This window comes from Vulpes lagopus, chromosome 11 (assembly GCF_018345385.1).
Source record: "Vulpes lagopus strain Blue_001 chromosome 11, ASM1834538v1, whole genome shotgun sequence".
In the NCBI taxonomy this organism is placed as follows: Eukaryota; Metazoa; Chordata; class Mammalia; order Carnivora; family Canidae; genus Vulpes; species Vulpes lagopus.
Genome location: NC_054834.1, coordinates 94,005,135 through 94,030,729, shown reverse-complemented (window position 1 = coordinate 94,030,729; position 25,595 = coordinate 94,005,135). Strand labels below are relative to the sequence as shown.

General features: G+C 34.3%; 1 protein-coding gene across 6 annotated transcripts in view; it reads right to left on the bottom strand.

Moving 5' to 3' along the window:
- Positions 1 to 25,595, bottom strand: part of UBR3 (ubiquitin protein ligase E3 component n-recognin 3) — a 233,161-nt gene that overhangs the window by 72,151 nt on the left and 135,415 nt on the right. For 4 of the 6 annotated variants that reach the window (XM_041723097.1, XM_041723098.1, XM_041723102.1 and 1 more), the window contains 4 exons: positions 18,665 to 18,798; positions 12,145 to 12,255; positions 6,408 to 6,620; positions 4,855 to 4,991 (listed from right to left, as the gene is read on the bottom strand). In XM_041723097.1, the coding sequence (XP_041579031.1) occupies positions 4,855 to 4,991; positions 6,408 to 6,620; positions 12,145 to 12,255; positions 18,665 to 18,798 (595 nt within the window). The remainder of the gene's footprint in view (positions 1 to 4,854; positions 4,992 to 6,407; positions 6,621 to 12,144; positions 12,256 to 18,664; positions 18,799 to 25,595) is intronic. The other 2 variants (XM_041723099.1, XM_041723101.1) reach the window with 1 other exon arrangement.

Sequence of the window (25,595 nt, the reverse complement as noted above, 5' to 3'; positions counted from 1 at the left end):
TGTTTTCACAAATCTTCTGTTGCCTAATCTGTAGAAAAAAATTAACGGCTATATTCTCTTATAAAAACTAAGATTTCCTAGATTGTACTTTTAAAAGAGCTAACCAGAAACATGATCAATTCTCACAAACAAATGTCAGAACCAGAATGTCAACTTTTTATTTTAGCACAGTTTGCAAAAATATTCATTAAAATATAAATGCATGAACAATTCTGTTTATTCAATCAGCAAATAAAATACATTAAAGGATGACAAACATGTTATCAGGAATTTGATTTTAAAGAATACTGGAAAGAAAACTACTAAATCTAATTAATTATTTCAGATTATGGTTAGAAAATCTCCTGAAAAACATTCCTTCTGACATTAAAAAAAACGAAACAAAAAAAACCCCAAAACAAAAACCCTACCTATCCAAAGGGTTAGTATCATGTAATAATTCAGGACTTTAAAATATCAATGTCAGAAGCCCTAACCCTCAACTTTTCCTTATTTCATTTACATCAAAATTGGCCCTTTGAGACTTGCTAGAGAAAAGAACATACAAAGCATCATATGCCCCCATGTCTGATCTTCCCTCACTGTAGAAAATTCCAACATGATATTCTGTTTCTGCTCTCCTGAATGGATATAAAAATGAAGATTGTTCTCTGAGAAAAGCATACTCTACTTTTTATATTTCTAACACAAATCCATTCAAATTAGTTTGGAAAGAAAAAAAAGAATTAAAAAACCTCTGTAATTGAAACAATAATGAGAAAGACTGCTTAAAGTCTATCTTGGTGCCCATCAACATATGCCATATAAAAATTCCTCCAATTATGCTCCAGCTTCTTTTTGTATGACTAAGGTCTGCTTTCCCTTCTACTCCCCCCTACCCTCCTCTGGTATGAACTTCCATTTTTAGAGCTATAATTTAAAAAACAAATTATGTGTATACACATGTACATACAAAGACACTCAAACACACACTGGTATTAGTGGGTTTAAGGTCCGGGTCTACTGGTTGAGCAAGTTACTCAATATCTCAGAAAGAAAAAACATCTTTGCCCATACCATAGCCTATATTACATAAAACTCAGCTCAAGCTCTAACTCTTCCAAGAGTTAGAACTAATTCCCTTTTCTTGAGACAGTAAAGAAACATTCCCACATACTTTGTATTTCAATTTGTTCATCTTCCCTTTTAAAGTTCTATAGCACTTTTTTTCAATATGATCTTTTTAAAACAAACCACATTCTGTTTTATACAGATTGATATATATTGGCTTTGTCTCTCCAACTAAACTGTAAATTCCTGGAGAGCAGGTACCATTTCAGATAAAGCTTCTAAATCCCTGATGGTACATAGCAAAAGTGCTCAAAAGCACCTTAGGAACTGGCAATCTGTTTGAGTATGAAATCAATGATAAGATTCTTTTTAGTCCTTGTAGCTTATTCTCTTTCTTTTCTTGACTCGACCCTTCTATTCCCTTAAATCCAGCAGTGAAACAAAAAAAGGGGAAAGGGGAGGTGCTTTATCAAAGAATTTCTTGGTTTTTAAAAGGATTCATAATTTGGTATTTTAGCAAGCATTCCTTTTATTTTGAACATACTTAGTTTATAAAGTTTAAATGTATAATGCAACTAATGTATAAAGTAAGTTTCACTCACTCTACTGAGCAGTTTGCCCACTGTGACTTAAAGATGTCTCTCCATCTACATCTCAGTTACTTATGTTTCATTTTTTTATCTGTTTCCATGTTTCTCACCTTATACTGGCCAAGTGCCACTCATCAATACCTCTAGCCTATATGTAACCTGAGCCCAAATCCTTGGAAAAATCAATTACTAAAATTAATGTCATTTATTGTTTCAATAAAGAAATAATGAATTGGTATTTAGGTGAAGAAAGCTTTCCTCCCCCAATTAACCTTCCAAAATCCATCTGAATGACTGATATTTGCAACAGACATTTTTTTTGGAAATACAATAAAACTTGAATATAGTAATTTTGATTAATTTTATAGAAAGATATTATTCAACAATTTCTTCTCTGCTGCCCTCAAAAAATCCTCCAAGGCTTCACCATGCAAATAAAATGAAAAACAAAGAAATACTGTATTGCCCTACAAAAACAAAACAAAATAACCACCCCCCAAAAAAACCCAAACCAACCCCTCTAAAACAATTATTAAAATTAACAGCTTTATAATAAGCTACTTAACCATTAGAAATATTTTATTCCTAAACATCAAAAAATTTAAGTTCCCTAAAAAGCAAACTAAATTACTCATTCACAGTCAGGAGAAATTCAGCTCTTGGAAATAAGGGTTGTATTCCACTCAAATTACTAATATCAAATACAAATAAATGTGCACATTCTGATGAATTGTACATTTAAGAATCACAATATTTAATTTAAAAGTTAAATAACTCAAAATAAATTTACTTCTAAATACTTCACTTAAACATTTAAGCATTTTAAATATTACCAAATATTTTAATGCCTACCTTTTAGGCATGAAAATAATCATAATCTGTAATCAAACATAGTTATGAAATAAGGTTATATGCTAGGCACAAGATATATATAAAGGCCTGATTTCTTCCTTGAGAAAATCAAATTCTATTCAAATAGGATGCAACATACTTTTTTCCCTAAGTTCATATTTTTATTAATTTTTAGTTAATTTGTTTTGTTTTATTTTATTTTTCATGACTAAGTAAAACTTATAGAAGGAATGCAATCTCAGTGTGAGAACTTTGCAATGGCCTGAGCAATTTTAACCAAAGGATAATGAGTTTTTTAAGGGTTATATACTTTCATTTTCAGAAGCATTATCTTGTTGCTTTAGAGTTTATCATTAGCAATCAGAGAAAAATGAGAGGAGAGAACATATCTTTTGATTCTCTATATATACCCAGAGTAAATAACATCTGATATCAGTACCTGCTTCTCTATAAAAAGAGAAAAACCAAAATACGTTGGCCTGAGAAGTCTATTAACCACAGCAAGCTATATAAGTTACTTATATATTTAAGAAAATACGAATTTATACTTTCAAAAAACAGGAATCTAAAACTTCCACTAAACTAATTTAAATCAAGTTATTTGATTTATCATACTACAGACAAATCCCATAGACAAATCATTCCTATTCAACCAGAATTTTCTTATAAGATCCTAAGAAAATAAAAAGCATAAACACATAAGCAACATAAACATAGTATTTACACACATGTACATATATACACACTCATATACAGATCTATATAAACACACACATATATACACATAAATATGTACACACACATATACACATGGCATAACTGACTTGGTCTACATTCATCTCAGTTTTCTACATTATCAAAATATAGTAAAGAAGCTTTTTAAAACCTTGAAACCAGGGTAAAATTAAATCATATTCAATTTAGTTTTCACAAAAAAATGTATTTTATTACAGTATGCAGCTGGTAACTCTCCAGACACAAAATGTTGAATTGTTATTTCTTCTCCTGAAGTATTCCAGATAAATAACAATAGTTTAGGAATGTGCAGACTAGAAAGTTACTTCCCAATCCATTAGATCCTTTTACATTAAGCCATGTCCAACATTTGCATTCTTAAAGACTAGTGTTTCCTTATCTTGAGCTCTAACTTGCTTGCAATTTTCCCACTTCTGGTTCCTTTTTTCTTGTGTTCTAAAGACTACATATACTTCCTTTACTCTTGTTATCCTCTGCTCCATGAATGGGGCAGAGGGATTGGCCCTGGTGAACTGCATGCTCATATGACCTATAAAAGATGAATACAGGGAAGGAAAAAGGACAGCTATTGAAACCTTGACTCAAAGATCTGAGTTCTACTCCTGTGTGCCACTAATTTGCTGCATGACATTCAAGTTATATTAGTTCTCTAAATATATTATTAATCTAAATCTAAATCTAATACTATTATTGTATTAGACACTCAAGTCATATTAGATATATTACAGACATTGACATTCAAGTTATATTATTTCTCTAAATCTAAATATAATCTCTAAATCTAAATCTAATACTATTATAGTATTATTTGGGACAAAATACAAAGTATGCCTCTAGGGATATCCAGGAGTCTACAGCATCAATTCTGGCAGAATGTGTTTACAAGTTTCTGATTGTGCCTCTATCTTCCCTATTTACGTTTTTATGGTTCTCCATTTTCATTCAATTAAGTTTTCAAAAATTCCTGTCTGGAACTATTTCTTAGGTATTGAACGCCTACTCAGTCAATTAAAATAATCCTACCTAATTTGAAAGATGAGAAGTATTTACCTCTGTTTTCTTGAGCCCCCTGCCAGCTACTAATAGAGGCTTAGACATGCCTGATCTCTTGCTCTGTCTCCCTTATCTGATTTTCTAAACCACTATAGGATATTACCAGATATTTTACTAGCTTAAAACAAACAAAATAAGATCTTCTTATTTACAAATTTAAAAAAAATTGAAAGTATTTAACATATTACATACAATGTTTTTGTTTTTAGTATCATCACTTTTGACAGGACTTAAACAGTGATTTCTTAACAATACCGTTTAGCCACATGCTTTGAGGTAGACATCAGTCACAAAATGTTAATAATACACTTTTCCCACATATTCTATAATATATAATAATACTTCACCCAATACTTCATTAAGATAAAAACTTCAGAAAATGAAGGAAACCTACATTTTTATGATCCTTTGAGTAGGTTCTAAAAACTAGCCATAATTTCAACCACCATAAAAATCCACATCCTTTACTCAAATAAATATGAATGGCATAAATAAAACAAAAAACCAACTATTAATAATAAGTAAATTTTAAGTATATACCATGTATACCTACCTAGCAACAGAATACATAAAGAGAAAATCATTGTCTGGTGAACCTGGAGTCTTGCTATAGTCTCTATATTTTTTCTGAGTGGTATTTTTGATATCTTTCATTACAGATTCCATTTCTTTACTTAAGTTGGTTTCTGACTGTAAAAAATGCAAACATACAAATAAAGTTTATTCATATTCATTTTTTCTAATATAGTCTTAACACTACAATGTTTATCATATGAATATACTAGGAAATTAAAGTTAAAAAGTTAAAACAGATGTACATTAGCTATCCACTATAAATATACTTAGCGCACAAAGATAAAACAGATCTGAAATATTTTCTTTTATTTTATCCTAATTCCATATTGTGATTGGTTAGCCTATAATCTATGAACTAATCACAAACTTATATTCTAAACAAATAAATGAGATGTCATTAAAATAATATTTTAGAACAGTTTCCATGTTCATAAACAACCTTTCATTTAACTTCATATCATAAAAACTAATATTAATGTCCCTGGTTTTTTTTTCTTTTAAAGATTTTATTTATTTATTCATGAGAGAAACAGAGAGAAGCAGAGACATAGGCAGAGTGAGAAGCAGACTCCCTGCGAGAAGCCTGATGTGGGATTTGACCCCAGGACCCTGGAATCACGACCTGAGTTGAAGGTAGATGCTCAACCACTGAGCCAACCAGGCATCCCTAATGTCCCTTGCTTTAAGGATATCTTAAACACTTAAAAATTTAGATTTAGAAAAGAAAAAAACCACAGACTTAATAATTAGTCTTCAACTGAGAAAAGAAACTGCGAGAAGATAAATCTTTGAGTAGCTTTTAACTATGAATTTGTTTCAAAAGTCAATTAATATTTTCATAAATTTACTGCTTAAACTAGGCACAGCTATCACTTCTTTCCAAGACCATATCATAAAACTATAATGAAGGTGAAATATTTAAATATTTAAATCAAAAAAATAAATCCTACTGGATGGGATAAAAGATGGGTTCACTTACACCAAATCCCACAATAAAATAGTCTGAAGTACAGTGAATAGTTCAATTAAGTGTATGATACTTTATCTAATACACACACACATAAAATGTATGTAAATCTATAATTACACATATAGAAAGTGTGTGTATGTAAATGTATCATTTTAATCCTAATATACCTAATGGGCATATTTTTAAATGATGTGATGACTGTGCTTTACATTGCAAGATACATATATATGTAATTTGTTTATTTGTTTGGCTTTGCTTTTAAAGATTTCAACATCTTAAAAGAGTCTAACCATATGTAAGCTTATAGATTTCATGATCTGGAAGATGTATATTAAAACTATAACAATTTAGACTAAGGAAAGGTATACCCATTGGTAATAATTTGTTCCATTATTCCCATTTTTGTTTTTAGTAGCCACAAACAGAAGAGAAAAACATCTAAAAGCAATTGCTTTTAAATGTTTAAAGGTCCAGAGTAATTTAGAAATGGAATGAAAATGAAAGGAATGAAAATGAGAGTTGAAAGCAGAGCTGAGTTTACTAGGATATTTCTGTCTTACACTGATGCTTACTGGGAAAGCTCCCGGCCGTCCCTGCAGCTCCTCTACTTCCTTTATGAGATCTTGTATGCTTTTGTTACTAGGACGTTGCCAAAGGTTACTTTCCACGTTGCTCCCAGGATAACAAGGAAGAACACTGTTAGCAAATTGCCTACAGAGAGGACAGGTGAATTCTCCTTTGTCCACTGAGAAGCCCTGAAGAACCTGGTCATTCTAAAAGATGAAATAAACATACAGATTTATAATGCACGCCTTTACAGAAAACAAAAATTTATACCATTACATTTTATAGTAAACAAATGAACCATGCCAAAAAAAAGACATCTCTAATATATATCATAAAAACATAAACATAGTCTCTTGATGTAATGAGCATTGGGTGTTATATGCAACTGATCAATCACTAAACTTTACCTCTGAAACTAATAATACACTATATGTTAATTGAATCTAAATTTTATTTATTTTATTTTATTTTTATTTTTATTTATTTATGATAGTCACACACACACACACACAGAGAGAGAGAGAGGCAGAGACACAGGCTAAGGGAGAAGCAGGCTCCATGCACCGGGAGCTCGACGTGGGATTCGATCCCGGGTCTCCAGGATCACGCCCTGGGCCAAAGGCAGGTGCCAAACCGCTGCATCACCCAGGGATCCCTGAATCTAAATTTTAAAAAAAGATGTTTCTTGGAAAAAAAAAAACAAAACCCATAAACAAAATCTCTCATTTGACTGTTGAAGCTTATCAAATCACTGCTTTCAACATGGCAATCATGCAACGCTTGCCACCACCAAGAACTGCTTAAGTATCTTACTCTTTCCTTAGTATGAAACATTCAGATAACGATGCAAGTGATGCATAATAGGGATTCAAGATAAAGAATAACTTAAAAAGTAGGCCACATTACAGTGGATCACCTTCTCCTACCTCTATGCCCCTATTTCTACAAACTGTAGGTGACCAGTGGGAAGATTCAGTGCCCACGTTCTTTGATGGAGAATAGACAACTTTTGAGAATAAATCAAGCCTAAAAAATGTGATGTGTCTTTGTCTAACTGCCAAACACAACTGACTGGACTTCATGCAGTGAATCTGTTTAGGTTTAATGGATAGGGGAAAGATTTAGTACGAGTACTTAGAATGTAAGTGTGGTAGGAAGGGAATTAATTTAACCTTCTTTCCTTTAGATGTTTCTGATAGGAAGAGGAGGAAACCAAATTTTTTAAACACAGATACATAAGCATATGTGCCTAGGAGGAAATTCTTGCTCATGAGAGACTGCTACATATGCTATCTAACCAGAGGATTTAAGGCAGGAATCCAGACTGTTATATTTGTTCCTTTCTTTTGCTTGACACCACCACAAACAGCCATTTTGCTCTTTTAGGCCATTATAATTGTGCAGTCCTAACCACTATATTGCTCTTTTTCCCAGCAGTCTCTTTCTTACTCTGCCACTAACCTAATGCTTTATCTCAAAGTATGTTTTAATGCATTAATGTAAATGTGTGAATGCTACAATATGAACATTATTACCAACAAGACAAAAATAATGAGGAGAAAAGGATACCAAGAGAAGAAAATCAATTTGCCTATGGTTACAAAGGTAATGACAATGTCAAGATCAATTTGTTTCCCCACTCTTAATTTAGTGCTCATTTCACAATATCTCAGATCTCAAATACGTTAGCTAAAAGAATCAAGTTCTATTTTTTACTTTTTGACATTTATTTTTTTCCAGTTCTTAAAAATGTAACACCATGTGTTCTTAAATCCAATTCTACAAATATTTACTAAAGCTTCTATCATGTGTCAAACGCTGTGCCAGGTGATAGCATAAAGACTTAAGGTACTAATAATATAAAAGCAAACAGAAACAAATAAATTATAATAATAATGTGAAAAATACAACAGAGAAGGCTTCTCAGAGACTTGGGAGCTAAGTTTCAAAGATATAGAAGAAGAGCATATAGAAGGTTGGGGTGATTGAAGGACATTCTATCATAAGTTCCCCTACAGCCTTAATTTTAAAGAATACTAGATCTCCCTCCTTGCCTTAACTGAAAATAGGATTTTTCCTGAAGCCTCCCCAGAAGCTTCCTCAGGTAGGCACTGCTCATTCTCCCACACCCTCACACCTCAGTATCCTTCTCATCTGCTGGCTTGCGATCTTTACTCTTGCATTCCCCCATCTTTGTGTCTCATGTCATCTAGGGATATTACCCATTTTCTTTTCTTTTTACTGTCATCTACTGCCCTCAAATCACTGATGACTTTGGTACCTACATGAGTTTTCCTCATAGCTCCAAGTCCTACCACCCTCCTATGTTACTTCAGCATATGTGGGGATAACCAATCTTATATCTTAGTCCATCAGCTCTTTGACTTCATTAGCTCCTATGGCACTGACCTCTACTCTACTCCAGCACCTATTACCATGACCACTCCCTTATACTAAAATGACCCCGAATTGTCCATATGTGAAAAGATTAAATCCAAACAGCTTACAGTCTGCCTGCCAATTCCTATCTCTTTTATGTTTTAGTTCCTCACTTCTCTCCCAGTTTATCAAGCCTTTCCTATTCCGCCTATACACTGTGATGTACCACTTCAAACACTCTTTGGTTAACACTTCTCATTCCCCCCTCCATCTGTCCTTCTATCATACATATCACATAAAATCTTCATATAAAATGAATCCATTGTATGACTTCTCCAATTCTGCACTCAAATTAAGTGTTGTTAAAGAAAACTGCAATAACTTCTTGCTACCAACTCTTTCCACCTCAACTGAACCCTGAATACTTCCTGGCAATCTTTCTCCAACATCCTATGAAGAATTCTCTCACTCAATTCCAAGGTAGTTTTTCCAAACTACCTCCTCACTTGTCAAATCCCTTCACCTATTCCAGCCTTGCCCTTTACTTTAGAAGCAAAAGCTATACCTCCAGCCTCAAAAAGAAGAGAGTCATGACAGCTCCTTCAGCTCTCTGCTTTCTTCCACCCCAATATTTATTTACTTAATAAATCCCATTAAGTCCTTCTATCCACTTTCTTCCTTCTACTCTCTTTGCTAGTATCTCCTAACTAGTCTCCCAATCATTCTGTTGCCACTATGACACACCTAATGTGAGACTCTAATTCCCAATCAAAATCTTTCAGTAATCACAATTCTCTCTCATCTTGATTCCTTCCTTCCTCCTTCTTACACTCCACCTGCCATTTCTCACCAAGTCCAGAAGACGCTTCTTCTAAATATATTTCAAATCTCTAAGCTCTTCTTCAACTCCAGTGCAATAATTAAGCCCATGTCACTATCATCCTGTACCTCCCAAATATCATCACATTCTTTCTTACTCTACTGAAATCCCAGAATAATCCTCTACCATCTACACAATTGCCACAATGATCGTTCTGAAGATGTCATAACTCTGCTTAAAAGTCTTTAATGACTTTAATGGCTCTCTGTAAAGAACCTATCTAAATAAAGTTCAAATTCCTTACATGAGCCACAAGGCCCTTAATGATCTGACCCCTAATTACTTTTCCAGTCTTCTCTTTCATCACTCAAGCACCATACTTCATCAAATGTTCTGGTATTTGGCAGATGTTCCAACAAGATCTGTGTATACCTCATAACACTTAGCACATATATCACAACTGTCTATTTCTATCTCACACAATGCATAGTAATCCCTTGGAAGAAAAGAACTGTGTCTTATTCATTGTTGAATCCTCAATGTCTATCACAGTATCTCAAACACTCTAGACACTAAGTAAATATTTGTTGAACGAATGATTGAATGAAGATGTAGGAAAAATGCATAATGTGTTTAAGGAACTATTAATTAGCTTATGCTGAGTTGATGAAAGATACAGCAGAAGCAACAGGCAAGCCAGATCACGAAGTATCTTGAAACCATTCAGAAAAGAGTGAACCATACCTCATCTGGAAGAATTCAGTAAAGGATTTTTAAGCCAATGACATACATCATCAGATTTACATTTTAGAATGATCAATATAGTGAATAAGCTAGACTTGGAGCAAGGAAAATGATAAGAAAGCAACTGCAATAGTCAAGATGAGAGATGAAGAAATACACAAAAAGATAGAAGCAAGAATAATGAGAGTGTAGTCAAGTGAGATTTAAGAAACAGAATCAGTATAATTTTCTAAGTGAATGAATGTGAGAGGGAAGGATAAAAAGGAAAAAAGTAGGAATCTACTGCTTCTGAGTTAGGAATTGGGGAACAGAGAAGGCCAGGCTTTTAGGAAGTTAAGCTGAGAACTGCATTGTCCCATGCAAGGTGACTGGCCACTGTGGTTCTGTGCTGGTGCGTCTCATCCCTGCCCCCAGAGGCACTGGCATCGTCTCAGGCCCTGTGCCCAAGAAGCTAATGATGATGGCTGGTATTGACGACTGCTACACTTCAGCCAGGGGCTGCACTGCCACCCTGGGGAACTTTGCCAAGGCTACTTTTGATGCGACCTCCAAGACCTAGAGCTATCTCACCCCTGATCTCTGGAAAGAGACTGTGTTCACCAAGTCTCCCTATCAGGAATTCACTGACCATCTTGTAAAGACCCACACCAGAGTCTCCGTGCAGAGGACCCAGGCTCCAGCTACCACACAGTTTTATACAAGAAAAATAAAAGTGAATTAAAGCTTATTAAAAAAAAAAAAAAAAAAACACTCTCCTGCAGCTACAGGGGAATACAAAGCCAAGGGAAGAAATTTGGAATGACAGGGACCTGACTATCTTTATGAACTGAAAAGAAAGGTAACAACAGGCAGAAAAACTGAACATACAGAAGAAAAAGAGGTTACTTACTAATAGACCAAGGCCCCTGAGATGATGAAGAGAAAAGAATACTAGAACATCAACAGAAAAACTATTCCTGAACAGAAGAAGGAATATTACCTCAAAGAGTAGAAAAGAAAGGACTGACTGGGATGCAGACTCATTTATCAGGGAATAGAGAAGCAAAGCAAGAAATTAAGCTTAGTATGTGACACAAAGCCACATGTTTTCCTGGTGACAAAGGAAGAGACAGAATCTAATGACAGGAAAGGGATCTTACAGTTTAGGTGAAGAGTCTGGGATAAGGTATGGAGTAGCTGCTGAAGACACTAGCAGAGGAAACTGATCAAAAACAGGAATTGATATGTAATATCTACAGTCGGTGACCCCAGTCTAAGCCACTACTATACAGGAAACTACAAGTTTACAGACATACCACTTCACTTAGTTTTATGATTTTTTCTGGCAGGGCTAGCTGCCTGGATCTAAAATGAAGGCAGGATGATTAAATGACTGTTATTCAGAGCAGAACAGGCATAGTACAAAAAAGTGAGGCTAAGAAAGAACCAAGAATGCTAGGAAAAATGCAAAGGGGTTAAAGGACTAGAGATCTTGATGTCAGAAGCAAAACACACTAATGAGAATGAAAGTAAGAAAATCTGAAGAATTAATCAGATAATAAAATGATATGGTGGGATATTAGAGCTTTATATTTCAGAACTAGAGTAGCAAAGTTTAAAATTACTACCATGGAAATAATTTGCTAAAGTGAAGCAAAAAAATGAAATCCCTAAAGCCAAAGAGGTCAAGGAATTACAAGACTGGATAGTTCAAATGGTGATCAAAATTACCCAAGATGAGCTGGGATGTATATGCTGTAAAAATATTTAATACCTGGAAATATATATACATCTTTAAATTAACTTACCCGCAACGATTCCATGTAAGATTTATGACAATCTATATGTAACGTGTGGCCACAGGTTTGTACATAAACACCTCCTTCCCAGCCAATTGATACTGCCAAGAGACAAGAACTCTTAAAAAAAAAAAAAAAAGGCAAAATACAATTAATTTTAAAGAAATACAAACATATTTAAATTTATCCACATAAACCTCTGATTTCATATTTTTATAATAATGTGAACTTTATATTTTTGTGATAAAAAGTAACACCCGACTTGAGAGCCATAATGCAAATCTTTAAACTTGAAATACCATAAAGTTTTAGTTTCTAAATATCTAGGCTCATAGTAAATGAGAATAATTATAAATTACACTTTCTTCACCTCATGAAATGTAAACTCTCAATATTATACTACAGTTCAGTGTAAACTATTCTTTTGTTGATTATTTTACCTGTTCTATGTGGTATTTAATTTTTCTGTGATATCTGACATTAAGAATTTCTTTCTTTTCTTTTAATTCCAGTATAGTTAACACAGTGTTATATTAGTTTCAGGTGTACAATATAATGATTCAACAATTCCATACATCACTGGGTGCTCATCACGACAAGTGCTCATCACAAGTGCACACCTTAATCACCATCACCTATTTCAACCATCCCCCACCCACTTCCTCTCGGTAACCATCCATCCATTCCCTATAGTTAAGACACCATTTCTTAAGTTGTCCTGTCTCTCTTCTCTTTTTCCTTTGCTTGTTCTGCTTCTTAAATTCCACATGTGAGTAAAATCATATGGTATTGGTCTTTCTCTGACAGATTTATTTTGCTTAGCATTATACTCTCTAGCTTCATCCATGTTGCAAATGGCAAGATTTCATCCTTTTCTATGGCTGAAAGGGTTAGTATAAATAAATAAATAAATAAATAAATAATAAATAAATAAATAAATAAATAAATAAATAAATAAAGAACTTATACAATTCAACACCCAAAAAACGAATAATCCAATTAAAAATGGGCAAAAGATATGAACAGACACTTCTCCAAAGAAGACATACAGATGGCCAACAGACACATGGAAAGATGCTCAACATCACCCATCATCAGGTAAATGCAAATCAGAAATACAGTGATATCACCCCACACTTGTCAAAACAGCTAAAGTAAAAAACACAAGAAACCACAGGTGTTGGCAAGGATGTGGAAGGTGGGAATGCAAGCTGGTACAGCTGCTATGGAAAATAGCATGGAGTTTCCTCAAAAAGTTAAAAATAGAACTACCTTATGATCCAGGAATCACAATACTGGGTATATATCCCCAAAATACAAAACTTCTATTTCAAAGGGAAACGTGTTCCTATGTTTATAGAAGTATTATAATAATGAAAACAGCCGAAATGTCCATTGATACATCAATGGATAAAGACATGGTATATATATGCAATGGAATAACAACTTCTTTGTTAAAGTGCCTACTTTCCCCTGGTTTCCATAGTGCTACTCTCTTTTGATTTTCCTCTCATCTCTTTAAACCATTTGGTTTAGGCTTCCTTTTAAGACTCTCTTTTCTTCACCTGTCCCTTCAAAGCTTACATTTCTCAAGGTTCTATATTTTTCTGCTACTCTCTTCTTACTAAAACTATTCTCCCTGAATGATTTAATCAGTAAATTCAACTACCTTCCAAATTTTGATCACTTGCCTCAATAACAGATACAAATATTCAACTGTCAAACAGAAATCTCTAATTTGATGTCCCTCAGGTAACATTTAAAAAGTGTCATGGGGCGCCTGGGTGGGTCACTCAGTTAAGCATTTGATTCTTGATTTTAGCTCAGGTCATGATCTTAGTTAGGGTCCTAAGATTAAGCCCCATGTCGGGCTCCATACTCAGCTCAGAGTCTACTTAAGATTTTCTCCCTCTGCCCATGCCCCTAGTTGCACACGCAGCACTCTTTCTCTAAAATAAAGAAATAAAGCCTTTTAAAAATATTGTCATTTTTTTCATGAATCTTTCTTTTCCTCTTGGTTTAAAAACTCTACAATCTAGTCACCAAATCAGAAAGCTAAGGGTTATTCTACATCACACTCTTTACTTCACACCACAGTATTAGATCCCGAACCATACAAAATCTGTCTCCTAAATAACTGGTAATTTTGGCCTTCCTCTTCGTTCTCACTGTAACATTCATGTCTGTATCATTTGTTGGGGGGAGGGGGGGGAATAGGTTCTTCAATAAAGTTTTTTTTTTTTAAAGATGTGTTTATTCTTTTTTTTTTTTTTGTATTTATTCATTTGAGAGAGAGAGATAGCGAGCATACACGTGTGGCATGCAGGTGGGGTTGAAGGATTAAGGGAGAGAGAAAGAGAGAATCCCAAGCAGACTCCCCAGTCAGTGGGGAGTCCACATGGGGCTTGATCTCACAACCCTGAGAACATAACTTCAGCTGAAATCAAGACTCAGTCACCTAATCAACCAAGCCACCCAGGTGTCTCTTCATTAAAGTTTCTTAACTGGTCTCCCTGACTCCAATTTCTTCTCTGCATAATGCATCGCCCTCCATACATCTTTCTAGACTAAAATTTGGTCATAACCCCATAAGGGACCTTAACATTTATAAAGATTTAATATAATATGCAATAGGGAAGGGACCTAGATTATATAAGCAACTACAATACCCTTTTGAAATCTATTCTAAAAGTTAATTGCTTTTATCTCTTCTTTCTCTTACATCTTCAACTTCTCCTCTTCTTCTCTACTAATTCCTTCCCTTCATCATAAACAGGCTTAGACTTTTCCATCTAAAATAGTTTTCTTTGAATTTTCATTTGGCCTCTGTCAAATAGCACTTGGGCCTGAACTTAAGTTTACCCTCTAGAGTCTGTAGTAAACACATGGCCATCCCAAAACAATATTAGGAATGTGGTCTATCATGAATGAAAGTACTTGATGAAAGATTTGAAAGCCATTAAAATGGAGTACACCGTTAAATTTTATTTTTATATTGGAATGAAATTTTTACATTATAATGTAAGATGACCAAATAATCTTTACACAATACACAAAATTCCAATGTTAAATCAAGACTCTTCATGAGTATTTGAAAGTTGAAAAATAATACACAGTGCAAAATGTCTTCCCAGTTGATTTAAGATGTGTAACAGCACAAATCAAATACTCACAGCAGGTGAGCTAGCTCCTATTGTTACAGATCAGAAAAGCAACAGGAGACCTGCTCATCTCTGTTTTACGCTTTGGAGCCACTTGAAGTAGAAGCAGATTTAGATCATTTTAGAATGGTTGGTAGCCAGTTAATAACCAAGCTGCTCTCTTTGGTAATGTACTATAAAAATGTAATTAATCTTTCTTTTTAATAAAAGTAGTTAGTTTTTAAAACTAAATCAGGGGGCACCTGGGTGGCACAGTCAGTTGAGTGTCTGACTCTTGGTTCTGGCTTAGGTCATGATCTGAGTCTTGAGTTCAGGCCCCACATAGGGCTCCGTACTCAGCACGAAGTCTGCCTAAGACTTTCTTTCCCTCTCTCTCTCTGCCCCATCTCCCCGCACTCTCTCTCAAATAAATAAATAAGTCTTAAAAAAAAATAAAATAAAATCAGTACATCATCTATTTCTAATTTGAATCAGATAAGATTTTTTAAAAAGGCAAGAAACATTGACTAACATGACACTAATATCTTAGGAAGACCTCAACAATGTGTTCAGCACTGTGCTAGGAATTGCTTAACACTGAATCTTCACAACCTCAATATTTATTAAAACCTTCCAAAAAAAAAAATCTTAGAAAAAAGATATAAAGTTTACCAAGATCACACAGTTATAAACGGCAGAGCCCCAGTTCAAACCCAAGTCTATCTGACTCCATAGCTCAGGTTCTCTCCCTATTGTGTCCTCTCTCTCATATCTAACACTCCCAGTTTCAGTAACAGTACTGTCTGTAAAATGCATGGAACTGATGTGAAGAGAATAGAGTTTACACAGTTCAATTCTATAATCAAAATCAATACCCATTAATAGTAACTCTTCTGCTGTATACAGTCTGCCTGCTTATGAAACTCTGGTACTCTATCCTAGAGTAATTCAGTAACAAATTCAGTAAGCATCTACAACACACATAGCACATGCTAAGCCCTGAGGGAACAATACAACCAATATAAGAATGGCCCTATACCTGTAGAGGAATACAGTCCAGGGAGCATGCCAGATATACTTAAGAAACCACAATGAAAGTAAAAAAGCATTGTGTAAAAAAATATATATATATTTAAGAATAAAATCCCACAATCACTAACAGACAACACACAACAAAGATTCTATCCAGTTCAGATTTCAGTTTACAGGTTTTTTTTAAGATTTTATTTATTTTTTTAACTTTTAAACTTAAATAGTTTTAAACTATTTTTTTAACTTTTTATTAACTTTTTAACTTATTTTTTTAAGATCTTATTTATTTATTCATGAGAGACACACAGAGAGAGAGAGAGAGAGGCATAGACACAGGCAGAGGGAGAAGAAGGCTTCATGTAGGGAATCTGACGTGGGATTAGATCCTGGGTCTCCAGGATCAGGCCCTGGGCTGAAGGCGGCACTAAACTGCTGGGCTGTCCTCAGTTTACAGTGCTTATAAAAAAGATTTTTTTCTAGAAATGAGTAGCTATTCTGGCTGCTTTAAGAAAGAGATACCATACTCTTTCTCTTCTTTATTAGATCTCCCCTTCCCTCAAACTTATTTTGCTCCTAAGTTTGGGTTATATTTTCACTGAATCAAGCTGTTTTGCTTTTCTGTTTGGCTCTAAGATTCATCACTACTCATCTACTCTAAAGTGATTCAAAAATGACAAAATTAAAACCAGGATTATGGCAACAAAATAAAATCTAAATAAAGGTGGTAGTAAATTTCTGCAAAAGCAGAACTTAGCACAATTTCATCATTTTCTTCAAAATGAAGACATTTATTGGTCTATGATTAATAAGATAAATGCTGCAAAAAATTCAAAGAAACAATACAGAATAAAGAAAAAAGCATGAAAATGTGTGTATGTGTGCATAGGAATGCATTTATATATATACACTCATGGGCTTCTTTTTCCAATAATAATAATTTCATTTTAGAGCCTCTGAAAATATATAGAATCATGGTCCTTATTACCTAATCCAAATTGCCTTCCAAGGCCTACCTAACCTGAGCCCTCTGAATGGTCTAGCTTGAATATTTAAAAACTACACCATAGGGCAGCCCAGGTGGCTCAGCAGTTTAGCGCCACCTTCAGCCCAGGGTGTGATCCTGGAGACCTGGGATCAAGTCCCATGTTGGGCTCCCTGCATGGAGCCTGCTTCTCCTTCTCCCTCTGCCTGTGTCTGTGCATCTCTCTCTCTTTCTCTCCCTCTCTCTTTCTCTCTCTCTCTCTCCTGAATAAATAAAATCTTTTTTAAAATAAAAAATAAAAGCTACACCATATTTTTACTGACCTTTATAATGTGTAAAGTAATCTAAAGAAATTTCTAACCTGGTGGGTTACTGTATGAAAGACCACATGAGCCCTATTTTATAGCTGAGGAAATTGAGTCCTGGATTGTTAATCTGGCAAGTTTATATTGCTACAACCAAGCCCCAGTTTTTCTCACCTGGAACTCTTTCTACACTACACAATGCCTCCCTAACTAGAGTGATCATCTCCTCCAGAATCCTCCAGAATCCTTCTCCTCAGCATCATTACTAGGCCTATTATTATTTATTCTAATTATTTTATCTTCCACCTCTACTAGTTTCTTTCATTTAATCAAGTGCATTATGGACAAAAAAAATTGTATTTGGAAATTTATCAAGATATTCACCTCATATAACTAACTAAAAATAAAGTTTCATTTTGTATTTTAACTATTTTAACTTCTGATTATATGTGTTCTTAATTCAAAAAACAGCAGATTCAAAAAACAATAGGTGAAAGGAAGCGCCATTTGATCATTTGATAATCCACTGATAAAATATTAAAAATGGTACAGAAATTTTACAAGGAAGTTAACAATGCAAGTGCTACTAAATTAAGTTGATCTTCTAAGACTTCTGTTTACCTGAATGCTAGATAGTGTTCCTAGGTACAAAGAGTTGGGAAAAAACCTACGAAGTTCGAAAGAAACCATAGAAGCCATGAATTAAATCTGTCCCTCCTTTACATTTTAAAAGCATCATTATGAGATCTTAAATGAAAGTAAAAGGTGGCAAAAATCTTCATAAAACATTCCTGCCATATCTAAAAGCTTCCATAGAGTATCATTCCATTGAACTGAATGTATATAGCTCACAATAAACATTTAAAACATAACACTTATAACGTGAAATTTTTATTTATTAACAGATTTCCATTTGTTTACTATCCATATATTAACTTTTTCTCTAATCAACTTCAAGATTCTAAATCAGAATGACAATTTATAGAAGAAAATATATAAAATAAAACTCTGGAGAGAAGTAACCAGCAATTTGGCAGACAAAAATACTGTATGATAAACAGGATACTTACATCCTTAAAATAACGCTGTAATAATGAAAGTCTCACATCATGAACTGCTGCACATGTATCCCAAGGGTAAATCTGCTCCTCTTCAGTGATAGGCAATTTTTTTGGCTCAATGTTGTCACGACACTGCCCCAAAACTACATTAACAACAAAAAAATAAAACCTCATTAAATAACCTACCTGATTCAACATGATTCACCAAGAAAAGCTGTTATTTATCACAAGCTACACTAATTTTTCTATCAGAATATTTTTAAGGAAAAATTTAAGATTTTATATCAGGTATATGAATGTGGGCCCTAAGTTCTGAAGAGATTTACAGTAGCAGCAGAAAGAAGAAACAGAAGCAGGGAGATGCTAGCAACTAAAATAAAATTAGCTATGATGTATAATCCTCTTAATACAATGCTGGATTTGATTTTGTTGAGGATTTCTACATATATATTCATCAGAGATACTAGTCTATCATTTTCCTTTCTTGTAATGTCTTTATATGGCTTTGGTATCAGGGTAAGGCTGTTATCATAGAATGAGTTAGTAAGTTAGAAAGTACTGACTTTTTTTTTTTTTTTAAGTTTGAAAAGGACTGATGTTAATTCTTTAAATGTTTGGTAGCATCATGAGTGAAGCTTTCTGGTCTTTGGCTTTATTTGTTGAGTTTTTGATTTTTGATTCACTCTCTTAACCGGTTTAATGTCTGTTTAAATTCTTTATTTCCTCTTGAGTCAGTTTTGGTAGTTTCTATGTTTCTAGGAACTTACCTATTTCATCCAGGACATCAAATTCATTGACATAATATTGTTCATAATATTCTCTTACAGTCTTTTATTTCTTTAAGGACTGTGGTAATGTTCACCACTTTCACGTCTGATTTTAGTTATTTGTGTGTTTTTCTATTCTTGGCCAGTCAAGTTGTAAAACTCTCAATTTTGATGATACTTTCAAGAAACCAACTTTTGCTTTTCTGACTCTTTCTACTATTCTCCTATTTTCTATTTCATTTATGTATGCTCTAAGCTTTATTAATTCTTTCCATCTGCTACCTTAGAGTTTAGCTTGCTCTTCTTCTCTAGCTCCTTAAAGAATAAAGTTAGGTTATTGATTTAGGATCTTTGTCTTTAAGGTAAACATTTACATTATTATATAGCTATAAATTTCCTTCTGTGTACTATTTTTTCCTAGGTTTATTTCAAAGTATCTTCTAATTTCACTTGTAATCTCTTCTTGGACCCAGCAGTTGTTTGAGAATGTGTTATTTTAATTTCCATCTATTTGTGATTTTTCCAGTTTTCCTTTCATTACTGATTTCTAGTTTCATTCTATCATGATCAGAGAAGATACTTTGAATGATTTCAATCTTTTAAATGTATTACAACTTCTTTTGTGGCCTAATACATAGTCTATCTTGGAAAATGTTCCATGTACAATTGAGAAAAATGTGTATTCTACTTTTGTTGGATAAAGTGTTCTGTGTAAGTTTGCTGGATCTATTTTATACTATTGTTACAATGGTTTTCTTATTTTTGTCTTTAGTTTTTTATTTAGAGATGGGGAGAAAGAGAAATGTGGGAGAAAAGGCAGAAGGAGAGGGAGAAAGAGATTCCCAGGTTCCATATCCAACACAAGTCCAACATGGGGCTGGATCTCCTAGTCCTGAGATCATGACCTGAGCCAAAATCAAGAATCAGGACACTTGACTGACTGTGCCACCCAGGTGCCCCTAAAGTGTTTTCTTTTTTTTAACCTTCTAGTTTAGTTTACTATCCATTATTTAAAATGCGGCACTGAAGTCTCAATTATTATTGTAAAACTACTTCTCTAGTTCTGTCAATTTTTACTTCATATATTTTGTGTCTCTGCTCTTTGGTATGTACTTTTTTAAATTATTTATTTATTAGAAAGAGAGCAAGCATGAGCAGGAGGGGCAGAGGGAGAGGGAGAGAGAATCCCACACTGAGTGGGGAGCCTGACATGGGGCCCAATCTCACAACCTGAGATCACGACCTGAGCCAAAAACAAGAATTGGACGATAATCGACTGTACCAACCAGGCCCCCCTGTTTGGTATGTATTACGTCTTTTAAGAAAAAAAAAAAAAAGATTTTATTTATTTATTCATGATTTTTTAATCTATTCTGTCAGTCTCTGCCTTTGAATTGGAGAGTTGAATGCATTTATATTTCAAATAATTCTGCCATTTTGTTACTTCTATATGTTCCTCAATTTATTACTGCTTTCTTTTGTGATTAATTGAATATTCTAGTATACCATACTTATTCCCTTCTCATTTCTTTTTTAGTTTTTTCTTAAATGGTTACCTTCACTCTCTAACAAGTTGGAAACACTAATATCAACTTCCAATATTATACAAAAATTCTGTTCCTTTCTAGCTTCATCTCCCCTCCTTGCCCTTCATGTTTTTACCTGACTCTCTGCATTTTTCTACAAGAACACTGATATTTGGTTTAAAAATCTCAATCTGCAGTTCTTTCCAGATTCAGTTCCTTATTACATATTTTTATTATATATGTTTTTTTATTATTTTTATTTATTTATGATAGTCACACAGAGAGAGAGAAAGAGAGGCAGAGACATAGGCAGAGGGAGAAACAGGCTCCATGCACCGGGAGCCTGACGTGGGATTCGATCCTGGGTCTCCAGGATCGCGCCCTGGGCCAAAGGTAGGCGCCAAACTGCTGCGCCACCCAGGGATCCCTTATATATGTTTTTTAAAAGCACTAAGATTAACACATTATCTCAAATTTTGCAAAGACTGTGGTGATTAATAAAATGGAAAAGATTATATAATATTGCATCCTTCTATGGAGAACTGAAGCTCCCATGTCAATAATATTTACAACAGGCATTCTACACAATAGTGAAATGGCATGTGAAGTAACACCTTTAGAACTTTATAGAACTGCTACAAAGGCCCTTAACTTAAGCAGTGTTCTAAAGAGTTTCTATCAAAAGTGTCTAATTCAGCACAACTCAAGTGTTAAACTAATGGGAGAAATCACAGGATTTTTTTTCTTTGATTCATGGTTTCAAGATAGGCCAATAAAGAACCAGTGGCTATAATAAAGGTCTAGAGCAATAGGCATAACTAGCACCCAGACTGTGGTCTCTAAATACCATTTCCCAATAAAAGAAACTAGGGCTTCTTAGAGAAATGGCTGATTTCTGGACTAGAAAGGTGTAACTTGCCATGTCAGAAAATGTAAACTCCCAAGTCTGTAAGTTGTGTCAAAAGAAATGAATAGCTTGAAGATGCTCCCACTGAAGAAAGATGGAACAATGTGATCATCAACAAGAAATTAATTGCAACAGATCATAATGATACCAAAAGTATCCTTATTAATTATTTTGAGAAGGTACTAAAGAACCACTACCTTAATACTTTGAGCACTATTAAATAAAGGGAAGAATATAGTATTTATACTGTCTTTCGTGTATAATTTGGTTGCCCTGAAGTCAGGGCAACCAAAATAGTTAATAAAGTAATTTTTTAAAGATTTGTTTTATCTATTATTCATGGGAGACACACAGAGAGAGAGAGGCAGAGACATAGGCAGAGGGAGAAGCAGGCTCCATGCAGGGAGCCCGACGTGGGACTCGATCCCGGGACTCCAGGATCACAACATGAGCCAAAGGCAGATGCTTAACTGCTGAGCCACCCAGGCATCCCGTAATATTTCTTTTATAGACATATTTCAAGTAATAAAAAACCAAAAAAATGGAAGATTTGTGATCTCTAATGAAATGATGAATCCAGGCAATAATCATCATTCACCACTAATATCTCAAAAAGAGAGAAAACATAGTAGACACAGGAACAAGTTAAATACCTTGGGGATGTACTCAGCAAAGTCCAAAATGTTCTTCAATGACCTAATTTCTTCAAGAAAATAAAATGTATGGGAGTAGGAGGACCCCTACCTGAGAAAAGGGAAGAGGAAGAGAGGAGATGAAAAAGGAACTACTAACTAAAAGACTACAAGGAGACCCTATAACTATAAATTAATTAAGAAAAGTAAATAAGAAACAACTGGGGAATTGTGAACACTGACTAGGTATTCCTAGGTGAGGGACTAGTTTATTTATCGGTGACTGTAGTTATGTTTAAAAAACAAGAACTTTCTTTTTAACTGAAAAAGTGAAATATTTACAAATGAAATGATGTCTGGAATGTGCTTCAATATAATTCAGAGTGTGGGGGAAGATAAATAAGAGAAGGTAAATAAGATTAGCCCAAGTTAGTCACTATTGAAGACTGATGGAGACATGGAAGTTCATTTCACTAGTCTCTGTATTTCATTATGTGGTTAAAATGTTCCATATTCATACTCGTCATGATCAAATGGGATTTATTTCTGGGCTGCAAGGTGGTTCAATATCCACATATCAGCCAATTAATAAAAGAAATGATAACCATATGATTCTCCCAATAGATACAGAAAAAGCATCTGAAAAAAATAGCTTCCACTTTTTTTTTAATAGCTTCCATTCTTGATGAAAATTCTCAACAAAACAGGGATAGAGGGAACATATCTAAACATCATAAAGGCCATATACAAAAACAAAACAAAACAAACAAAAAAACCCACACAGCTAATATTATATTCAATAGGGAAAAAATGAGAGCTTTTCCCCTACAGTCAGGAACAAAACAGGAACATTCACTCTCCCCAGTGTAATTTAACATAGTACTGGAAGTCCCAGCCTCAGCAATAAGACAACAAAGAGAAATAAAAGGCATCCAAATAGGCAGGAAAGAAATCAAGCTTTCACTACTGGCAGACAACATGATACTCTATGCAGAAAACCCAAAAAACTCCACCAAAAAAACTGCTAGAATACATGAATTTAGCAAAATCACAAGACACAAAATCAACATAAAGAAATCTGTTGCATTTGTGTGCACCAATAATGAAGCAGAATGAGAAATCAAAGAATTAATTTCATTGTAATTGCACCAAAAATCGTTAACATATCTAGGAACAAACCTAACCAAAGAGGTATAAGATCTGTCCTCTGAAAACTACAGAACACTTATGAAAGAAATTGAAGAGGACACAAAGAAATGAAAAAACATTCTATTGCTCATGGATTAGAACAAATATTGTTAAAATGTCTATACCACCTAAAGCAATCAACACATTTAATACAATCCCCATCAAAATACCAACAGCATTTTTCACAGAGCTAGAACCAACAATCCTAAAATTTGTACGGAACCACAAAAGACTTCAAACAGCCAAAGCAATCCTGAAAAAGAAAAGCAAAACTGGAAGCATCACAATTCTGGACTTCAAGCTGTATTACAAAGCTGCAGTCATCAAGACAGTAATGTATTGGCAGAAAAATAGACACATACATCAATGGAACAGAAGAGAAAAACCTGGAAATGGACCCACAACTATATGGTCAATTAATCTTCAACAAAGCAGGAAAGAATATCCAGTGGGTAAATGCCTCTTCAACAAATGGTGCTGGGAAAACTGGACAGCAACATGCAAAACAATGAAACTGGACCATTTTCTTACATCACACACAAAAATAAATTCAAAATGGATTAAAGGGATCCCTGGGTGGCGCAGCGGTTTGGCGCCTGCCTTTGGCCCGGGGCGCGATCCTGGAGACCCGGGATCGAATCCCACATCAGGCTCCCGGTGCATGGAGCCTGCTTCTCCCTCTGCCTGTGTCTCTGCCTCTCTCTCTTTCTCTCTGTATGACTATCATAAATTAAAAAAATAAAAAAAAATGGATTAAAGATCTAAATGTGAGACCTGAAACCATAAAAAATCCTAAAGGAAAACACAAGCAGTAACCTCTTCAACATTAGCTGTAGCAACTCCTTACTAAACACATCTCCTGAGACAAGGGAAACAAAAGCAAAAATGAATTATTGGGAACTCAACAAGATAAAAAAGCTCTGCACACCAAAGGAAACAATCTATAAAACTAAAACGCAACTGATGGGATGGGAGAAGTTATTTGCAAATGACATTTGATAAAGGGCTAGTATCCAAATTCTATAAAGAACTTATCAAAATCAACACCCCAAAAACAAATAATCTGGTTAAGAAATGAGAAGACATGACTCAACATTTTCCCAAAGAAGATGTATACACAAATGGCCAACTGACACATGAAAAGATGCTCAATATCACTCATCTTCAGGGAAATGCAAATCAAAACTACAATGCAATATCACCTCCCACCTGTCAGAATGGCTGAAATGAACACCACAGGAAACAATGGGTGTTGGAGAGGATGCAGAGAAAGAAGAAGCTTCTTACAGTATTGGTGGGAATGCAAACTGGTGGGGCCACTCTAGAAAACAGTATGGAGGTTCCTAAAAAAGTTAAAAATAGAACTATCTTTCGACCCAGGAATTACACTACTAAGTATTTACTCAAAGGATAAAAAAAATACTGATTCAAAGGGACACATTTATACCAGCATTAGCAACAACAGCCAAATTATGGAAAGAGCCCAAATGTCTGATGAATGGATAAAAAAGATGTGATGTATATATATATATGATATACATATTATGTAATATGTATATGTAATATATATATCATACATATGTGTATATATAAAACACAATAGAATATTACTCAGTCATCAAAAAGAATGAAATCTTGCCATTTGCAACAATGTGGAAAGAGCTGTATAAGTACACCTGTCAGTCAGAGAAAGACAAATACCATATAATTTCATTTATATGTGGAACTTAAGAGACAAAACAGATGAACATAGGGGAAGGGGAAAAATGAGAGAGGCAAACCATAAGAGACTCTTAACTATAGAGAACAAACTAAGAGTTGAATGGAGGGGAGGTAGGTGAAGAATGGACTAAATGCATGATGGGGATTAAGGAGGGCACTTGTTTTGCTGAGCACTGAGTGTTATATGTAAGTGATGAA